At 37.6% G+C, this 22,106-nt stretch overlaps 1 protein-coding gene across 4 annotated transcripts in view; it reads right to left on the minus strand.

Annotated features, from left to right (window-relative positions):
• Positions 1–22,106, minus strand: part of PRDM10 (PR/SET domain 10) — a 160,106-nt gene that overhangs the window by 78,112 nt on the left and 59,888 nt on the right. For all 4 annotated transcript variants that reach the window (XM_069080238.1, XM_069080237.1, XM_069080234.1 and 1 more), the window contains one exon: positions 20,742–20,801. Coding sequence is in view for 3 of the 4 variants with exons in the window: in XM_069080237.1 (XP_068936338.1) it covers positions 20,742–20,801 (60 nt within the window). In the remaining variant the exon portion in view is untranslated. The remainder of the gene's footprint in view (positions 1–20,741; positions 20,802–22,106) is intronic.

The raw sequence follows: 22,106 nt of genomic DNA on the forward strand, positions 1-22,106 counted from the left end.
AATTCATGATGAAAAATGCTAACCACCTCCGGAGAAAGAACTGACAGGGTCTGAATGTAGATCAAAGTATATTATTTTTCACATTCTTTATTTTTTTGTGGGTTTTTTTTTTCCTTTTGGTCGGTGTCTTCTTTCACAATATGACTAATATGGAAATATGTTTTGCATGATTGTACATGTATAACGTATATTAGGTTAGTGCCTCAATGAGGGAAGGGAGGAAAAGAAAGAATTTGGGAATCAAAATTTTTTTTAAAAAGAGATGTTAAAATTGTTTTTATATGTAATTGGGGGGAAAATATAGCATTTTTTTAAAATGAGAAAACAATGGTCCAGAAAGGGGTTAAGACATTAGCGCAAGGTCTTACAGCAGTAAGTGGCAGACCTAGGACTTGCCAGGTCACCTGACTTCAAGGTCAAGTACTATTTTTATAAATATGATATTTGTTAAGGGGGGGGAGAAAGTAGAGCTGGTTTGATAGACAAGAAGATGGATTTTTTGAAATACTGAATTGGTGATGATGGTTGAACAACCAAAGTGAAATTACTATAGGTCTTTGAACCTAGAATTCATTTGAAAAGTCAAGACAAGAGATAGAGATTTAAGTCATCTGCATAAATGGTGACTATGGAAATTATGAGTTAGTGCACTGATGGTATGAAGAATTTAAATGATACTCTAAATCACTATTGATTAGAGAAATGCAAATCAAAACAACTCTGAGGTACCACATCTCACCTGTCAGGTTGGCTAACGTGACAAAAAAAGAAAATGATAAATGCTAGAGAGGATGTGGAAAAATTGGAACACAAATGCATTGTTGGTGGAGTTGTTAATGGATCCAACCATTCTGGAAAGCAACTTGAAATTATGCCCAAAGGGCTATAAAAATGTGCATAGGCTTTGACCCAGTAATACCACTTCTAAGGCTGTATCCCAAAGAGATCATACAAGTGGGAGGAGGACCTGTATGTACAAAAATATTTGTAGCAGCTCTTTTTGTGGTGGCAAAGAACTGGAAATCAAGGGGATGCCCATCAATTGAGGAATGGCTGAACAAGTTGTGGTATATGAATGTAATGGAATACTATTGTACTATAAGAAATGAGGAGCAAATGGACTTCATAATAACCTGGAGAGACTTATATAAACTGATGTTGAGTGAGGAGAGCAGAACCAGGAGAATTTTGTACACAGTTATAGACACAACATATCTGTGATGATTAACTTTGATAGACAGGGCTCCTCTCAGCAATGCAAGGTTAGAAGACAACTCCAAAAGACTCATGATGGAAAGGGACATCCACAGCCAGAGGAAGAATTACAGAATCTGAATACAGGTTGAAGCAAACTACTTAATCTCTGTCTTTTGTGTTTTGTTTTGTTTCCTTCCTTCTTTCTCATTGTTCACTCCATTAGTTATAACTCTTCTTTACAATCTGGCTAATGTTTAATGTGAAGGTATTTGTAAAACCTATATTTGACTGCATACCGCCATGGGTATGGGGGGCATGGGGGAGGAGAGGGGGGGAGAGAAAATTTGGAACTCAAAGGTTTATGGAATTGAATGCTGTAAACTAAAAGTAAATAAATAAATTTTAAATTTTAAAAAAAGAATTTAAATGGTTCCCCACATTTGGATGAACTCTATCATAGAGGCTTTTCTATAAAAAGGCACATTTACATATGTGAGCTATAACTTTGCAGATTAAAAATTAATTTGAAATAAAAACAAAAAATAAAATAAAGCCATTTCCACATCCTAGTAAAAACACATGACAAGACAACAAAAAAGGAAGGTGACAATTGCTGGAGGAGCTGTGGGAGGAGAAATATACTAATGGACTGATGGTGGAGCTGTTAACTGGTTCAATCAATCTGGAAAACAATTTGGAATTATACCCAAAAAGTCACTAATCTGTGCATGCCTTTGCCTCATTTGATGGCATTACTAGGAATACAGCCTAAAGAGGTCAAAGATATAGATAAAGGACCCATAGATACAAAAATATTTATAGTAACTTTTTTGGTTGTATCAAAGAGCTAGAAAAAAAAACAAACATTCATCAGCTAGGGAAAGGCTGAATGAATTATGGCATATGAATGGAATGCAATATTATTGCCATAAGAAATTATTTTTGGGGGGCGGCTAGGTGGCGCAGTGAGTAGATCACCAGCCCTGGAGTCAGGAGGACCTGAGTTCAAATCTGACCTCAGACACTTAACACAAAAACTGGCTGTGTGACCTTGGGCAAGTCACTTAACTCCAATTGCCCTCCCCAAAAAAAGGAATTTTTTTTAAAAAGATGTACACAAACCTGGGAAGATATGCACAAATTAATGCAGTTATAGCAGAAACAAGAGTATTTATACAATGACAACAATGATATCAAAGGAAAACTTCAAAAGACTTAAAGAGCTTTGACTGACACAATAACCAATCATAACACTAAAAGAAAGATGGAGTGTGGCCCTCACTGGGTTATAATGAATTTTAGTGCAGAATGAGATTTTCAGACATGTTCAATATGTACATTTGTTTTGTTCAATTGTACTTATTTCTTACAAGGGAGGACTTTTATTTTGCAATGGACCAAATGTCACGCACCCCCCCCCCAAAAAAAAAACAACAACACATAAATGAAATACTTTAAAATATGCAGGAGAACAAAAGGAAGTTCAGGAGACAAAAATTAGCAAAACAGTATTAGAATTATCATTTCATATTTAATATATACTTTTTTTAAAGTGTATAAGAGAGATTCATACTTTTAACATATAATTCTCTTTCCTGTTCTTTTTATATGGAAATATTCATGTTTGTTAAGTTTGTAAGAGGGGATATTATGGTATCTGGTTTTGCTCCCACAAAAGTTATAGGGAGGTAATCAATAGCTGTGGGGAAGCTCACATCTTATTTCATTGGGACAATGGCCATCCTGGCCCCAGGGGGAACTAGAAAAGATTGGCAAATGGTTCAGACTTGAGGTCAAGCCCTAGTCACAAGTATCCTCACTATCATGCCTATGTAATCTACATATAATATGCATATAGAGAGGGAATGTAGGAAAATAAAGTGAGGAATTTGAGGAATTTCAACTAACCCTAACTCTAACAGGAAGGACAAAACTGTATAACCTTACTCCAGCTTCTTTATCAGTGTGGGTGTTTCTAGTGAGCAGCATACCCCCTTCCTCTCAGAAACCTTAATTAACACCTTCCTCTGCACACTCAGCTTCTGAGTTCTTTCAGTGAGAAGGAGTTTGCTGTTTTAAGGGGCATATCATGTGAATCTTCCTAAGGGACATCAGGGAAGCTAGCAGACAGTGGAAGCTCATCCAGGTTAACACCCTGTCCCTGCCTGATCCCCACAAACGTGTTTCTCACGAGGTCATAACAAAAAAGAATATATGATTTTTATACATAGAAACCGGATTAGTCAGGTTGCAACAAATGCTTACCTCAGGTCCCAATCCATAAAACACCCTTCTGGAGCAAAAGCTTCATTGTGTGTTATTTGCATGACAGAGAGAAGAACTGAAGTTTTCAGATTTAAAGAATTCAACCATTAAGTGGCAATTGCAGCAAATCTTCCACCTCCCCACCCCAAACATTCAATCAACCTCTACAAAGAGAGAAACAACAAAATTCCCAACTTCCCAACAAAACACTCAACACAAGAGAAGTTCCTGGAGCTTTGAAGAAAAGAAGTGAAAGACACCAATTTCCTTCCTTAATTATATTCATAGTACATCTTTTTATTAACTAATTCACTACACAGAATTCAGACTTCAAATTTTCTAATCTCTCTAACCTCCAGAACCTACTTTAAACAAACTTTCAAACAAAACAATTTGGAAGTCCAGAATAATTCATTTGGTTTAAGGGAGGCAGGACTAATGATGTCAAAGATTGCTTCTAGTTTTAGTACAGTAATTGCACATAGCTCTAAAATCTATCCTGTAGTTTTAGGATATGGACCTAAAGAAGATTAAAAATGATTATTCCTGATGGAAATTCATTTTAATCAGTTTTGGAGGATCTAGTTACTAAAAAGACTAACTGAATTAATTATTTTAATGTTTTCAATCTACATGAAATGTACCAGGAAAAAAAGCAATCCTAGCCCATACCAACATAGATATTTAGAGCTAGTAGTATCACTTGCAAACCTTTCAAAAATGATTGCTGCTAAAAAAAAAAAAAAAAGGACTGGATTCATACAGAACTATAAGCCATTATTTAAATTGGGAAGAACACTGAATATCTTAATCAGCATGTCATTTTCCCTTAATTTTCCATGTCATCATATTATTATACAATACATTAGAGGAAGAATAGTGTTCCTCAGAAGCATTAAAATTATAATATGTTAGGAAAGATAGATAGCCAAATCTGATTCCTCAAACATCTAGTTCTCTCATACCAGTTCCTCTGAACAAACTACTTGGAATAGAATAACCCTGACCATGCCCTTCCCTCCTCCCCATGTCTTTATTTCTCACCAAGGCCATGCCCATCCTTTTAGTGACCAGGTTTTCAAATTCAGCTTTCTATCTACTCTACCTTCTCCCTCACCTTGCACATATACTCAATTACTTTGCAATTGTTATCAATTCTACCTCCACAATAATTCTCCCATGCATCCCCTTCTCTCCATTCATAAAGTTACCACCCCAATTGAGGCCCTTATCCCTTCTTACCTAGACTATTCCAACAGCTTTCTAATTGGTCTTCCTTACTCAAGTCAATCCCCTTCTCCAATCTACAGCCAACCTCACCAAGTAGATATTTATAAGGCTTAAGACTGACAACACTACCTCCATTAGAAAAAGTTCAAGTGGCTCCACTTTGTCCCTAGAATCAAATATAAGCCCCTCCCTTTAGCATTTAAAGTCCTTCACAAGCAGACTCTAACCTACCTTACTTGGCTTATCTCAAATGAGTCTGCTTGATGTATTCAACATTCCACATAAATATCCTATTCAAAGCTCTCTAAGGAGGATACCCTGCCTCTAAGGGGTCTTTGCTGAGGCCATCCTACATGCCTGGAATGCCCTCCCTCCTCACTTTCATGTCTTAGAATTCCTGGCTTCCTTCAAGAAACAGCTCAGGTCCCAGCTACTTTGGAAAACCTTTCCTGATCTACCTAATTGTTAGTGCACTCTTTCTCCTCAAATCACTCTGTAGCTATTTACCTGAAACATTCTCTGACCCACCCCTCTCATTAGAATGTAAGCACCTGAAGAGAAGAACTTGATTTCTTTTTTTGTTTCAGTCTCCCCAGCACCTGACAGAGCTCCTCCAACATATTTGTATACATTATCACCAGACCAACAATGTACTGTCTACAGTTCCAAAGAGCAGGTATTTGGCAAATGTTTGAACAGAATTTATTGGTGGTTATTAAACTTTTGATTAAAATTTTTCAAACAAATGTTCACCAAAATATTTTTTTAAATGTCTCTCATCTCTTTGTCAGTGAGTCAATAAACATTTATTAGACGCCTACTGTGTGCCAGACGCTGGTTTAAGCGTGGAGAATGAAAAGAAAGGCACAACACAATGCACACTCTCGAGGAGCTCTAATGAAAGAGACAGACCACCTACAAACAACCACAAATTAGATACATGCAGGATAAACTGGAGACCAACAGAGGGCACTCGAATCAAGAGGAATCGGGAAAGCCTTCCTACAGGAGGTGGTGTGTTATCTCGGACCTAAAGGAAGCCAGGAAGGCCAGGAAGGCCAGGGGGTAGAGATGAGAAGGGGGAAAAATGCCAGGCATTAAGAACAGGGAAAGAAAATTCCCAGAGTCAGGAGATATTTGGAATGCCTCCTTGGAGGAACATCAAAAAGATCAATGTCATTGGTTTACAGAGAACAGACCGGAGGAAATTTCAGTGGGAGGCCAAAGGTTATAAAGGGCAGATTTAGAACTGATGTCAGGTAAAAGATTTTAATTATTAAATCTTCTGATAAATGGAATATGCTGCCTTGGGAGGAAGTGCATGACATTCATGAAAGTTCTTCAAGGTAGGACTGTGGGACTTGTTGAGCGTGTTGTACAGAGGACTCTTGTTCAGGAACTACTGGGACTCAATGGCCTCTGAGGTCCTGCTGAGATTTTATTCTAAATCATACTCTCAATGAGCATATGGATTAGGGGAACCAGCACTTAAATGTGGACTATGTGATATGCAGCCGAGGATGTTACACTTGACCTTACCTTCTGCTGAAGAGCACTTGTCTTCAACTATCTAGATCGCCCCAGATAAGACTTTTTCATTAAAAGTAGAATATCTGAAAAATTCTTGCCTTGCCTATAAATTTCATCTTTATGAAGCAGAAGAATGTACCTACATTATACCTAATTTAGATTAAAAAAAAAGATAAGGGGCGGCCAGGTGGCTCAGCAAGTAAGAGCACCGGCCCCAGTGTCGGGATGACCTGGGGATCGAATCCCTGGCTCAGATACTTAGCACCACACCCAGAAATAACTGGCCATGTAACCTTGAGCAAGTTACTTAACCTCAATTACTTTAAAAAAAAAAAAGATGGAAATAAGGAGAAGAGTATCGAGCAGAAGCAAGAACCCTGGGGAAAAGTGACCATGCAAACTTTTTAACAGTTAAAAGGGAAAATGGTCCACTAATGGGAACACTAGATTTTAGAAAACTGGGTTTCAAAAATTTCAGAGAAAAGACAGACATGATCACATAGCCTAAGATTCCAAGAAGGTAACTAGGAAAAGAGGGATGGAAGGTTCTAAAAAAATTTTTTTCTAACAAGTTGGTTACAAATGATTAAGAAAAGTTTGAGGGGTAGCCAGGTAGCACAGCGAGTAAGAGCACCGGCTCCAGTGTTGAGAAGACCTGGAGATCGAATCCCGGGCTCAGACACTTAGCACCCACCCAGAAACACCTGGCTGTGTAACTTTGAGCAAGTTACTCAACCCCAATTGCTTAGGGGCAGCCAGGTGGCTCAGCGAGTAAGAGCACCGGCTCCAGTGTCGGGATGACCTGGATCAAATCCGGGCTCAGATACTCAGCACCACACCCAGAAATAATAACTGGCCGTGTAACCTTGAGCAAGTTACTTAACCCCAATTGCTTAAAAAAAAAAGTTTAGAAGACTCAATGTTAGCTGTTACAGAGAACATAAGATTTTTAACAGTATTTATTCTTCATCTTACTTTCTTTAAAGTCTTAGAAAAACAGCTTTTTTGTCCATAAGGCATACTGAGACCTGGGCACAAAGTCAAATACTTCACTGTTAAAAGTACTAAGTATGCCAATATTTAGCTATTAAGGCCAGAGGGATAGTACTATACATAGGGCAAAGTGGGCCATATTTGGAGTCAGAAAGACCTATGTTCAAATCGTACCTTTAACATACACTGATTGTCTGATCATACACAAGTCACTTTAATTTCTCAGTGCCTTGACAGCTCCCAAAGAATACAAGTTACAGAAGAGACACTGATCTGCATCAAGGAAGGAATGTCCAACCTGGAAATTCCATCAAGTCAATAAAATCACAGGTCTAGACCAAAATTAAAAAAAAAAATTTAAAAAACAAAGCAGGAAAAGTCTTATAGTATATTTTCCTTTCTAAAATTTCAGATTGATGTTTTGATACTACAAGGAAAGATAATCAGGATTATCAGGAAAAATTCATGCAAGACAAAAGTGTAAGTCTAGCATCCAGCAGTATACCAAAACCTGTGTGTGTGTGTGTGTGTGTGTGTGTGTGTGTTGGTGAACATCCCTAAATAGTTACTACAATACTCCAAATGGCTATAACTGCATTAGTGTGAAAAGGATGAGAAAAGATCACCCATAGGAGGTAGCACCTGAGCTGAGCCTTTTGGGAAAAGAAGGACTGTAAAGATAGATGGATAGAGCATCGTACCTGGAGTCAGGAAGACCTAAACTCAAATCCAGCCTCAGATACTTACTAGCAGTGTGACCCTGGGCAAGTCACTTAACCCCAACCTCACCCTCACCCTCCTCCCCCCAAAAAGAAAGACAGAAATGATAAAGGAATAAATTCCAAATAAAAAGACAAAGCATGAAGCAAATGCATAAAGGCAGAAAATGGCATGTTTGGGGAACAGTAGAACAATTGGTAGCCTCATTTAGCTAGAAAATAAGAAATATAAATTTAATAGAATTGTGGCATGAGATCTGAAAAACAGGTTAAGAATTAAATTGTTGTGAAAGAAGAGTAAAGAAGACTTGCTAGTTGATTTTATACTGGGAGCAAGAAAGAGGAAAGAATCAAAGAGGTTTGAGATCAGGGCTAGGAGGATAGTGAAGCAATAAACAAAAAGGAAAAATCTGTAAAAGCAACAACTGAGTTTTCAGAAATGTTTAGTTTGAGATGATACTTCATGGCTCTGAGTCATGGGATCCTCCAGTCTCAAAGGAATCAAAGCTGACAACCACCTAGAGAGCAATGGAGAGGTGGATGTGATCAAGCTACAGCACTTTGTGTACATGGCTCGTCCTTTGTAATACTATGTCACCAGAGTGTTGTTATGAGCAGGAAAAAACAGATATTCACATAACAAGAATAGCTGAACTATGCCACATGCTGCACTAATATCCATACAATGTTAAGAGATCTAGAAAAAGACTCCCAACAGGCTAGGCAAACCCCAACCCAGTGGTAGAGGATTTACAGGAGAATGTGTATAAGAATTATATAGGATGAATAGGCATGGAAGTGTTATGATCTGCCTTCTGGGAAAGAGTTATTATGCTGATGGGGTACAGGCTCTGGGAAACCCCTTGAACTCTGATTGAATCTTCCCACCAGATAAGGCATTTGCCTGAGGCCATAAGCCTTTCATAATAGCTAGGCCCAAATCTCTTACTCTTACTAGCCTAGCCCTCCATTGTCCATCTGCTTCCCACCCTTGATCCTATCAAAATATCTATACCCAAATCTGTTACCCTTAAACTAGCCTAGCCCTCCATGGTCTGTCATCTCCAGGTAGTCTTCAGCTATTTCCCACCCTTAGAACCCTCCCACAATCTTTCTGTATATAAGCTCCATCTTGCCTCCATGAGGTTGCTGAGAATTCTAGCCCAGACTCACTCTGTGTCAGATTATTCTGGTCTGCTTGTCAATACAAGTTTCACATATACTTAGGCTCCTTAAGAGTCTACCCATAAAGGCAAACCTTTAATAAACTCCACTTTTCTTTGGCTAAGAGAAGACTTGAGTCTAATTCATTCGGCAGGACCTAGTGTGTTGGTATTTTGGGGTCTCAAACACCACCCCTAAACCTTAAACCTCAACAATACCAATGAGATCATAGCACTATAAAAGAAAAATTTAAGGGATTAGTGAATCATCCAGGAGGAGGAAGCTAGCAAGCAGGGGGAGATATTAAATTGGGTTTTGAGATAAAAGATTAAGGCTAGATATATAGATCTGGGAGGCATCCATCAAATACAATGCTTTAAATGAGTTTATCAAACTACTTGACCCAAATAAATAACATCCCAAGGATCTGAAAGAATGTGCAAATGGTAACTTTCAAGGAGGTATACAGAATAACAAAGGGACAGCACATGCTTTACCAACCTTCAAAAATAGGAAGATGGTAGATTCTGAAAACAATAGACCAGTAATCTTACCATCCATCCCCAATTTAGTTCTAGAAGAATTGTTAACTAATGTTTGGTGACCACTTTATAAAATAAGAAGAGAGGTTTTGACCACTAGAAGTCAGTATGAGTTTATTTAGAACAAATCAGGCTAGACTAATTTCACTTCCTTTTTTTGGCAGGTTTATCAGACTGGTAGATCAGTGGAATGTTGTTGACACAATATCTGAATTCAGGAGAGGAATTTGACCACTTCTCTCTTGTTATTCTTACAGGAGAATTTTGGGCCAGATGATAATACACTTAGATATAGTCAGAATTAGTTAAACAAGATCCAGAGAATACTAATGCATGGAAAAATGTCAAGTTGGAGGGGAGTCTCTAGTGACAGATCAAAGAGATCCATCCTCCACCCTACATTGTCCAGCAGAAGGTGAGATTTGGGATGAGTCTTAAAGGAAATTAGAGAAACTGAGAGGCAAAGGGATAGGGTATTCCAGGCACAGGAGACAGCTAGTGATAAGGCATAGAAACAGGAGACAGGTATCAAGATCATCAAACTGGATGAAATGTGTGTGTGTGTATGTGTGTGTGTGCCAATTTGACAAACATGTCACTATAAAGCAAAAAAGTATAGAAAAGAGGGTTGAGGCCAAGATGGTGGAGTAAAAGCAGGAATTTACTTGAGTTCCCCCCAATTACCTCCAATATTTGTAAAAAATTACACTAAAAAAGTTTTAGAGCCACAGAACCCACAAAATGACAAAGTGAAATATGTCTCTAGCTCAGGACTGACTGGCAGGCCAGCAAGAAGGTTCTATTACAGCAGGCTGGGAGTGGAGTGCAGTCCTGTGTGGGCCGTGCTGGTACACAGACCAGGTCAGAGCAGACCTCCAGAGACTGAATCACTGGCAGCTGTGATTTCTCAACCCATAAATGTCAAAGAGAAAGTAAAAGGTCATTGGGGAACCTCTGCTGGACCTAGGTAAGAGAAGAGCCTCTAGGGCAATGGAGGTGATGGCTATGGTAGCAGCAGCAAAGGAGGCAGCAACAACAGGTGTTTCTAGGGCTCCAGGCCCACAGATAGTGGGGGAACGAAGCAGCTGACCAGACAGCAATTACAGGAATCTCTTTGCTGGCACTGAGGCAGGATTCTCTTGCTTTGCCCTGCTTGGATCTGGGTCACAGTCTTATGTGGCAGTCCTGGGGTGAAGAGAGCTAATGTGGCAGGGCTTGTTGAGGCTGTGGAGAGGCAGTCCTATTCACAGTTATGAGGCAGGTGCCTAGAAGAAGCTCTGACAACAGCTGCACAAAACCCCAGAAATTTGGGACACAGCACTGTCCACTCTGGAAGCAGAGTTCTACCATAGCAAAGAGCTCAAAAGTCAAGTAATTGGCTGGCAAGATGAGCAAACAGAGGAAGAGAAATCAGACAATAGAATGTTTCTTTGGTGACAAAGAAGATCAAAACATAAAACCAGAAGAAGACAACAAAGTAAAAACTCCTGCATCAAAAGTCTCCAAGAAAAATATGAATTGGTCACAGGCCATGGAGGAGCCCAAGAAGGATTTTGAAAATCAAGTAAGAGAAGCAGAGGAAAAATTGGTTAGAGAAATAAGAGTGATGCAAGAAAATCATGAAAAACAAGTCAACAACTTGCTAAAGGAGACCCTCCCAAAAAAAATACTGAAGAAAATAACATCTTAAAAAATAGACTAACGGGGTGGCTAGGTGGCGCAGTGTAAGTAGAGCACCAGCCCTGGAGTCAGGAGGACCTGATTTCAAATCCGGCCTCAGACACTTAACACACACACACACACACACACACACACAAAAATAGCTGTGTGACCTTGGGCAAGTCACTTAACCCCAACTGTCTCTCCAAAAAGCAAAAGAAAAAAAAACAGACTAACTCAAATGGCAAAGAGGCCCAAAAAGCCAATAAGAAGAATGCCTTAAAAAACAGAATTGGGGGGCGGCCAGGTAGCACAGCGAGTAAGAGCACTGGCTCCAGTGTTGAGAAGACCTGGAGATCGAATCTCGGGCTCAGACACTTAGCACCCACCCAGAAACACCTGGCTGTGTAACCTTGAGCAAGTTACTCAACCCCAATTGCTTAGGGGCGGCCAGGTGGCTCAGCGAGTAAGAGTACCGGCTCTAGTGTCGGGATGACCTGGATCAAATCCGGGCTCAGATACTCAGCACCACACCCAGAAATAACTGGCCGTGTAACCTTGAGCAAGTTACTTAACCCTGATTGCTTTAAAAAAAAACAAAACAGAATTGGTCAGATGGAAAAGGAAGTTCAAAAGCTCACTGAAGAAAATAATTCCTTCAAAATTAGAATGGAGCAAATGGAAGCTAATGACTTTATGAGAAATCAAGATATTATAAAACAGATCTAAAACGATGAAAATTTAGAAGACAATGTGAAATATCTCATTAGAAAGACATGGAAAATAGATCCAGGGGAGATCATTTTAAAATTACTGGACTACCTGAAGGTCATGATCACAAAAAGAGCCTAGACATCATCTTTCAAGAAATTATCCAGGAAAGCTGCCCTGATATTCTAGAAAAAGAAGGCAAAATAGAAATTGAAAGAATTCACCAATCATCTCTTGAAAAAGATCCCAAAGAAAACTCCTAGGAATATTACAGCCAAATTCCAAAGTTCCCAGGTCAAAGAAAAAATATTACAAGCAGTCAGGAAGAAACAATTTGAGTATTGTGGAAACACAGTCAGGATAACACAAGATCTAGCAGCTTCCACATTAAGGAATCAAATGGCTTGGAATACGATATTCGGAGGTCAAAGGAGCTAGGATTAAAACCAAGAATCACCTACCCAGCAAAAATGAGTATAATGCTTCAGAGGAAATGTGGACATTCGATGAAATAGTGAACTTTCAAGTATTCTTGATGAAAAGACCAGAGCTGAACAGAAAATTTGACTTTCAAATACAAGAAACAAGAGAAGCATGAAAAGAGCCCCTACAATATTGCCTACTGCCTGTGTCAGTTTAAAAACAATATTGAAAGTACCTTCAAGGCAATAAAGCTACAGTGTGAAAGCAAGTACTTCACTAAAAAAAAAAGGTATAGCTCATCCTGTGGATGACAGACTCAAGATCATAATTTAATAGGACTAAATTAAACAAAGTTAATTTAAGGTGCAGGAGAGTGCAGGGCATGGACTCAAGAATACCTTTGTTCAAATCCAGCCTCAGACACTTACTAGCTATGTGACTTAACAACTTAATAAGTCTCTTCACCCTGCTTGCCTCAGTGTCCTCATCTGTAAAAGGAGCTGGAGAAGAAAATGGCAAACCCCTCCAGTATCTTTGCCATAAAAACCCCAAATGGGGTCGCAGAGTTGGACACGATGACCGAACAAAAACAACAACACTGACAAAAAATAAATTATACAAGTACAGGTTGGGGATGATGTAGCTATATATAAGTTAGTGTTAATGATAATAAAGTTAAAGACCCCTCACAAAACCTAAAATTGTCAAGAAGACCAAAAAGCTTATCTGACACCAGTCGGACAGATATGTCAAAATCAAGAGAAACTAGCATAAACCAATATTTGCCAACAACAGAATGCAAGATGATTCAAGGGCCAGATTTTGATTCCCATTATTGGCTATGGAAGTAGTAAGAAGACAAAACACACGTTGCTCAGGGACCTCCGAAAGCTTTTGGTGCACAATGTCGAATAGATGGAAGTACTCGGGATGTGCAACAAATCTTACTGTGCTAAGATTGCTTACAATGTTTCCTCTAAGAACTGGAAAGTCTTGTTGAGAGAGCAAGTCAACCAGCCATAGAGATCACCAACCCAAATGCTAGTCTGAGGAGTGAAACAAATTAGTAAAAAGCTTTGCTCATTTTTATTTGAGTTAAAGAAACTCTCCAACTACCAAAAAAATTTTATATAATAAAAAAACTTAGTCACATTTTACTCTGTTCCAATCAGACTACTTAAGTATAGAATTGTGGTCACTCCTGGATACCCTATTTAATGAGGGACATTGTTAGCTAGAAAATATTAAAAGAAGGATGACCAGAATGATGAGGGGACTTAAAACTATGTCATATAAGGAAGGACTACTTGAAGAAAATGTGAGTGTTTAGCTTGGAAAAAGAAGACTTGCGAGAAACACAATCAATCAGCAAACATGTATTATGTACTTGCTATGTGCTGAACATAGTTTTCTTCAATTTCTGAAGAGCTGTTACATGGAGGAAGGATGAGGCTTATTCTGCATAGGTCCAAAGGGAAAAAATAGGATCAATGTGTAGAAGGTCCAGGGATGCTGATTTTGGTTCAAAATGAGGAAATGACTTCTAACAATCAGACCTGTCCAATAAAAGCTTGGGTTTGCTTAATGAGAGGAATGAGTTCCTTGTTCCTGAAGGGCATTCAAGCAAAAGTCAGATGACCACTTGTCAAGAATGTTGTTACAATGATAAATTCCCCCTCCAAATCTGAAGGGACACAACTCTAGACCAATCCAAAACTATGCTTCAATGCAAGCTGAGTGATAGAGACTAAAGTGAAACAGAACTGGAAAAATGCCAAAGTAGAAACATCTAGATCATGTATTCCACACAAATTCAAGGCACAAATATACAAACTATTTGGAACAATTTCAAACTTCATCAATTAATCAAGCAATAAACATTTATGAAGTACCTACTATGTGCCAGGTACTGTGTTAAGTGCTAGAGATACAAAGAAAGAGTTCTTATCCTCAAAAAGTTATATTCCATATTAAACACACACATACAGAGGCATATATATACACGTGTGTATATATACATACATATATACACACATATGTAGACGTCCCAGTTTACACACATATACATACTTATGCCCAAATATACATGTGTTTAAATATGTGTGTGTAAAACATAGATATCCATATATGTGCATGTATAAAATAAACACAAGGTAAAGGTTTTGTGGGTGAATTCACTAGCAGCTGAGAGGGAATTAAGAAAAGTTTCATGTAGAAGGTATCTCTGAAGAAAACAAGGTGTACTGTGAGACAGAGGTAAGGAGGAAGTATATTCCATTTGAGGGAAACAGCTCATAAAAAGGAAAAGAGATGGAAGATGGAGCGTCATATAAGAAACAGAGGACAGTATGTGTGTACATGAAGGGGAATAATGTATTATAAATCTGGAAAGCAAGGTAAGGGTCAAGTTGTGAAAGACTTTAAAAGCTAAACAGAGAAGCTTTTATTTGATTCTATAGGTAATAAGAAACCACTGGAGTTTACTAAGTAGGGAAGTGACATGATCAGATAGATATTGTAGGGGAAAAAAAACTTTGGCAATTGTGTGTAGGTTGAATTGAAGGAGGTAGAAACTTGAAGTAATGAGGCCATTTAGAAGGCTACTGAAATAATCTAGGTAACAGGTAATAAGGACCAGAACTAAGGTATTGGCTGTATGAGAAGAAAAAAGAGAACATATGGGAGAGATGCTATGCACATAGAACTGGCAACTGGTTAGATATAGGAACTGATTAGATATAGGAAATAAGTAGTGGAGAGACAAAAATGATTTTGAGGTTGTAAAACTGAATAAGGGAGGAAACTAATGTCCTCAATAAAAAAAAGGAAGTTCCTGGAAAGACTTAAATGAACTAACACAAAATGAGGTGAGCAGAACTCAGAGAACATTGTACACTATAACAGCAATACTGTATGATGATCAACTGTGTGAATGACTTAGCTATTCTAAGCAATACAAAGATAATTCTGAAGGACTTATGATGAAAAATGTTATCTACCTCCAGAAAAAGAACTGACAGAGTCTGAATGCACTTTCTTTTTTTTTGTATTTTTTCCCTTTTGGTTTGTGTCTTTTTTCACAACATGACTAATATGGAAATATATTTTGCATGACTACATATGAATAACCTATATCAAATTGCCTGCCTTCTCAGGGGAAAAGGAGGGAGGGGACAAAGGGGAAAGAGAGAGAGAATTTGGAACTCAAAATTTTAAAAAATAAATGTTAAAAAATATTTTTTACATGTAATTAGAAAAAATAGAAATATTTAATTTAAAAAACAAAAAGGGGAAGTCAGAAGTAGGGTGGTTTTTGAGTTCAGTTTAGGACACAGTGAATTACAGATGCCTATATGACATCCGATCTGAAATAATCTAACAAGCACTTGGAGATGCATGACTGGAGCTCTAGAGAGAACGTAAGATCGATTTGAGAATATTCTGAATAGAAACAATTAAACCCATAGGAGCTAAAGAAGTCATCAAGAGTAAATGCACTGCATAATTGATATTGCTTATCTTTTCAATGTGCAGAGGTGGTCCTGGAGGGAGAAAGAGAATTTGGAACTCAAAATTTTAAAAAAGAATGCTATAAATGATTTTTTTTAAAAGAATAAGTGCAGAAAATAAAAGAAGTCCTAGGCTAGAGCCTTGAAAAAACACTCAAAGTTAGAGGGAATGATATAGATGACACAGCAACAAGAGAGATTGAGAACAATTAAAGGGGACAGATTAAAGGAGAACTAGGAGAGAGTTGTGTCAGAAAAACACAGAGAACATAAAGTATTTAAGAGGAGAGTGTACTTGACAGTTTCAAATGCTACAGAGATGTCAAGAAAGATGTTGGATGGAGAAAGAATCATAAAATTTGGCAATTAAAGAGATCACTGGTAACTTTGGAAAGGGTATAAAACAAGATTATATATACCTGTTATTAACCCAATAACGAGATTAAATCAGAGAAAAAAAAGACTGCAAATGTCTAGAAGTGAATAAGAGAAGAGGAAGTAGAAGCAATGGATGCAGCCAGTTCTTTCTAGGAGGTTGGCCATGAAAAGGAGGAGATAATATAGGAAATTGTTCTAATAAACTAGTTCCTATGTGCACTAAAACAACAAACAACCTTCCTAATACAAATAAGCATTTTCAGAAAAATCTAGGTGAAACAAAACAAGGTTCATGTTATTTCCCAGAAGCAACCTTCTTATGTACTAGAATGTGTGGGTATTTTAGTGACAGTTAAGTATGACTATTTCAAGAGGAGAGGAAGTCAAAAATCCTTTTTTTCAACAAGCACATCCAAAACAAGAAGATGAAAAAAAAAGTAGGTACCTATTGAATTGAATGGAAAGAGTAGAATTGGAAAGCAAATATGAAAAATTTCACAATATATTGAGAGATGTCAGAGAGATAAAGAAATATCAGGGAGACAGAGAAAATCATGGACTAATATTAAAGAATAATAACAACTGGGGCAGCTAGGTGGAGCAGTGAATAGAGCCCCGGCCCTGGAGTCAGGAGGACCTAAGTTCAAATCTGACCTCAGACACTTAACACTTACTAGCCATGTGATTTTGGGCAAGTCACTTAACCCCAATTGCCCCTCCAAAACCAGGAAAAAAATTTAAAAAAAAAGAATAATAACAACTGGAAAACAGAAATGGCACTTAAAAAACAAAGGCATCACTTAACTCCAATTGCCTCCAAAAACAAAACAAAAAAAAATACAAAAGCAGGAAGAGTTGAACTAGACTAAGTACACAAAGAAGTTGTCTGTGCTGATAGGGATACAATTTTGAGAATGTTAAGCAATAGTGCCTCAATCTATGTGCCAGACAATCCACAATCATTCACTAAGTGGTGGCTATGTTCCAGGCATTCTGCTAAGTGCTAAGGATATAGAGAAAGGAAGCTTACATTCTCATGGGGGTAGATAACAAGTAAATAACTAGATACAAACACAGATATAAATATAAATGTGTGTATGTAAAATACAGAGTGAATGGAAGGTAATAGAAGAGGGAAAGCCATTAGCATCTGGGAAAGACACTTATATATTACTTCATACCCTGTCACAAATATCTTTAAAAGAAAGAGAAAAAAGCAATTTACAAAAGCTAATCAATCATTTATTACACATGATATTATATATAATATTGTATATCCATAGACCACAACCTTTGCAAAGAAGGGAAGGATTTAGAATCTATTTTCCAAAAGTCTGACCAACCCTTTCTTATTAAGAATGTCCTTTAAGTGTCTATAGGTTACTCAAATGGGTCTTTGAGAAAATAAGATTAAAATTATATTCTACAGTAGATCACCTCTTTATAGTCACATAACTGAATGAAAGAGGTGGAGAATACAAGATCCCACTGAGATTGTTAGCTAATTTAAAAAAGTATTCAATTCAGTAAAGCAAAATTTCCCTTTAAAGGCTCTCCTTTAAAGAGGAAAAGACATGCAGCTGCCAAAATCATCCAGGATTCCATTAAAGATATAACAAAGACACTTTTTCTCAATGACCCTCTGATTAGTAATATCAAGCAAAAAAAAAGAGGGAGACATAAAGCCATCAGAGGTATCTGTTGCCATCATGGAGGACTGTCCAGGAAATAGAAAAAGGATTCCCTACAGATGCTGAGATCTTCCCAATGATCCTGCTGACAGGTAATACTGTGCTGAATGCATGAAGTCACAGAACACTGAAGAATCTCTTAAATGAGATCTGTAATCACTCAAAAGAGTTGCGTCTAGTCGTCCTCTAAAAATCAAATAGATCAGCATATGCCTATTTGCCCAGTCTAAGATATTCAACTGGATGGACAACTCACAGAGGCAGTCCATCAGTATATATATATATGTATGTATGTGTATATGCATAGTATGTACATATGTGTGTCTATCTCATAGATACTGATATATGTATGTACATATGTATGTGTCTACGGATATGTGTCTATGCATGTACATATAAATATATATATATTTGTAAGGACTCTTCACATAGGCAAAGAGCTAGGCCCTGAGTCAAACAGGTAGCAGGCAACAATTGAATTGTACCTGGGGAATGGCGCTGTGCTGTTAATGACCCTAACCTCTCCCTGAAACAAAAGCCTATCACTTAAAAACAACATTCATGGCTACATATCATAATACATCATAATCTCTTTAGAATTAAAGTTGAAGGTGACCCAAAGGGCAGAGGAGAGGCACATGGTATCCATATAATATCAAGGGATCTAGAGTAGAACACCTCCCCCACCCATACACATTGAGCGAACCCCAGTATGGAGTATTATGGGAAATCATGAACAAAAGTACCATATGATGAACAGTTACACAGATGGTTTGCAGTCTGCACCATTGCAGAAAAGTACCCACATCAATGAAATCTCAAATCCACTGAAGTACTAAAGTAATTTGATGGTTGGCAGGTGATCAAAGGGAGGAGCTAAAAAAGATTAATATCCAGAAGATTCTGAAAACGTCACATTTCAGCAGATCTGAACTCTATAGAAAAACCTCTCTCTGAGTCCCTGCAAACAAATGGAAAAGCAGGTGCTTTTAAAAAGTTAAGAAAAGAGTGAACATTGATGAAATGTCTTGAAGATTGTCTAGTAAGAATAGAAAAAAAGCAGAAATATCAAGTTTCAAAGACTCAGAAAGAAGAGAAACTAAATGGAACAAGTGGAGAAATTGCTCAGTTTTGCAAAGCCAAAATGGAATCTGTAACTGAACAAGCAAGTTCTCCAAATGAACAAGCTGAGTCCAGTTAGTGGGGAAGTCATCAATCAAAATGTAAAGAAAACTACAAACTGACCCAAACCTGTAAGGATCTGCTGTCAAACATGGAAGACATCTGACCCAGGACTGTTATATTTTTTGTTCACTCTAACATGAACTCAGCTCAGTGTTATCAATGATATATATGTAAAAGAACAGTCACATATTTTCATTTCTACTGTTTCAGACAATTTATTCTAAAATTTGTGTGTGCATTTTCTAAAATTGGCAGCAGCAAAAATTATAGTTTCTGTCCACCAGAAAGTAGCCTTCAACAAGATCCCCCAAATTTTCAATCACACTCAACCACATATAAATTCAACCAAAAACCAATACTCTCAAAGACTCCTTAGGATTATCACAGACCTGTAGAGCCATGTTCAACATCAAACATTAGTTTTTTTCGTGATCCTTTAAATCTGAAAACAGTCATTAAAATCCTCTGGGAAAAATGCATCTCACCAAAATCTGAACTAACGTAATAAACCAATCTTATTACGCATCACCCAAGACATTCAGTAGCTGAGCTACATACATACTATACAACTTAAAATGAAAATGTTTGTTTTTAGCTTGAATCCCCATTAGACTAAGACTTTTATCTACCCTCTACACTTTCACAATCATTTTCATGCTGCTTCTAATCAATTTCACACCATGGAAAAGCTCAAATAGCCTACTCCCCAAATCCCAGAGTTAATACACTCTATTAGTATGTGGGCAAAGGAAAACAAATAGGGTTTTTTGAGCCTGGTATTTGCCTTAGAAACAAGCAAGTATCCTATGCTTTCAGCAAACTGAATGGTAAAAGCCAGGACTCTGTACTTTATGTGTGGGATGTAAATAGGAAGCTGGTCCTTTTCACTCTGTAAATGCTTTCAAAATCCAAAGTTAACTCTTAAAATTCAGAATTGTTTCTTGAGGCTTTTAAACTACACTATCATATTCCAAAGCTTTTCTAACGTGGGTTCCCTTATTACTAGGCAGTTTAAAGATGGCAACTTGGGCGGCTAGGTAGCAGTGAGTAAAGCGCCAGCCCGGGAGTCAGGAGGACCCGAGTTCGGTTGCGGCCTCAGACACTTAACACCCACACAAAAAAACTAGCCGTGTAACCTTGGGCAAGTTACTTAACTCCAATTGCCCTCCAAAAGGCAAATAAATAAATAAAGATGGCAACTTGGAATTTAATTTTTAGCTGAGTGTTTTAACTGAATTCTTTCTAAATTACACCTTGAGCACTGGTGTAAAATTCAAATAGAAATGTGGGCCACTAAACCATACATAAGGATCCCTTTGAGCAGAATACTAATCATTTTTAAATATATTATTATCAATATTTTATTGCATTTTGGTAAATACTTTCCAATGATATTTAATCTGGCTGGAGCCACACTTGGGACTATTGTGAGACACATGTTTAATACCTCTGACGTAGAGAACACAGAGTATGTACAAGGGAGAAAACACAGGCCAAGTCATGAATGGATTATTCAGAAGCAAAAAGAAAGGGCTACCTTCTTACCTGCTGAGCTGTGGCATCCTGCTGGACATAAGTCACTTGGCCTGGGTCTGTAAACAGAGTCTAGACAAAGGAGAAAAATACTTATCAACAGATCTCTAGGTAGATTACTTACAACCCACACAGTGAAAATTACCCTATGCTAAGCCCCAATTCCTGGGAGAGTTCTTTCTCACCATAGCCAGTCATAATCCTACATGAATAAATAAAACAGATAACAATCTTACATCTGGCTAGAACCTTTTATTCGGGTGGCTCCAAAGAGATTTCATGAGATGACTATCCCAAACTAAATATCACATGTCACTATTTTACATCCAAGCAAAGCCACCTCTGCACCTTACCTGAATGTGGCAACTAATTAAAAGGTTTGCAACAATTTTGAACAGGAAGTAACAAAACATTTCACATCAAACAGAAAGTATAACTGAGGGGTGTGGGGTTAAGGGTGGAGGGGATATTCAAAGTACTCTTTAGTCAAGGCAGATTCGTTAAAAGCCCTACACTCCACTAAACCTTCCAAATGGCTAGAACAACTGATAATGGAATCACAGACTCTCAGACTCCCTTGCCCAATGCATGAATCATATCTATAAGCCAATAAATGGTAATCTTGCCTCTGTTTGAATCCCTTCAAGGGCAGAGAACACACTACCTAATGAGAATGTTCATTTGGTTATTGGACAACTCTAATAATTAAAAATGTCTTCATTATTTTTATTTAAAATCTATCTCTCCATTACTTCAAGGTCTATATTTAATGTCCCCTTCAAATTAGAAGGGATTCTCCATACTCAAACTGGAAGGCCCATATTTAATGCCTCATTCAAAAAGGAGGCCTTTGGCAAAAAATGCTACCTGAAAAGAATTATGATTCAATCTTAACTCAGGAAACTAGTCAAGATTTTTCCTCTATCATTGAATTTATTCAATTTTCCAGTACAGATATTGAGGGTTAATATAATAATAAACAGACACAATAATCACAAGTGAGACAAGCAATCCCCTTTACATAAGCAATGCTACATTAAAAACAGTAAGGGTTAAAAATACGCAGGAGTGCCAAAGACACAGTCTTGCCTATTTTATTTTTTATGAGTATTAAAAGTATTACATTAAGTGGGTCCCTTTAGAAAATGACAGCATGCTTTCTTCTTAGGAGCAATTGAGCCCTCTGTTGAATGTTACATAAGGGAGAATTAATCTTACTGGAATCTTAGTGCAAATGAAATGGTATTTATTTTGATAACCACTCGGATTAAGAATGCATTCATGTGCCAGCATACCAAGTAATTCACAAAAACAGAGATGGTTATGATTTTGTAATGGAAATGCAAACTTAAAGATCTTCCCTGCCCCTAGGCTAGA

This window comes from Petaurus breviceps, unplaced genomic scaffold, assembly GCF_028583685.1.
Source record: "Petaurus breviceps papuanus isolate PSGF00001 unplaced genomic scaffold, PetGlider_PUasm1.0 91133, whole genome shotgun sequence".
Taxonomy (NCBI): domain Eukaryota; kingdom Metazoa; phylum Chordata; class Mammalia; order Diprotodontia; family Petauridae; genus Petaurus; species Petaurus breviceps.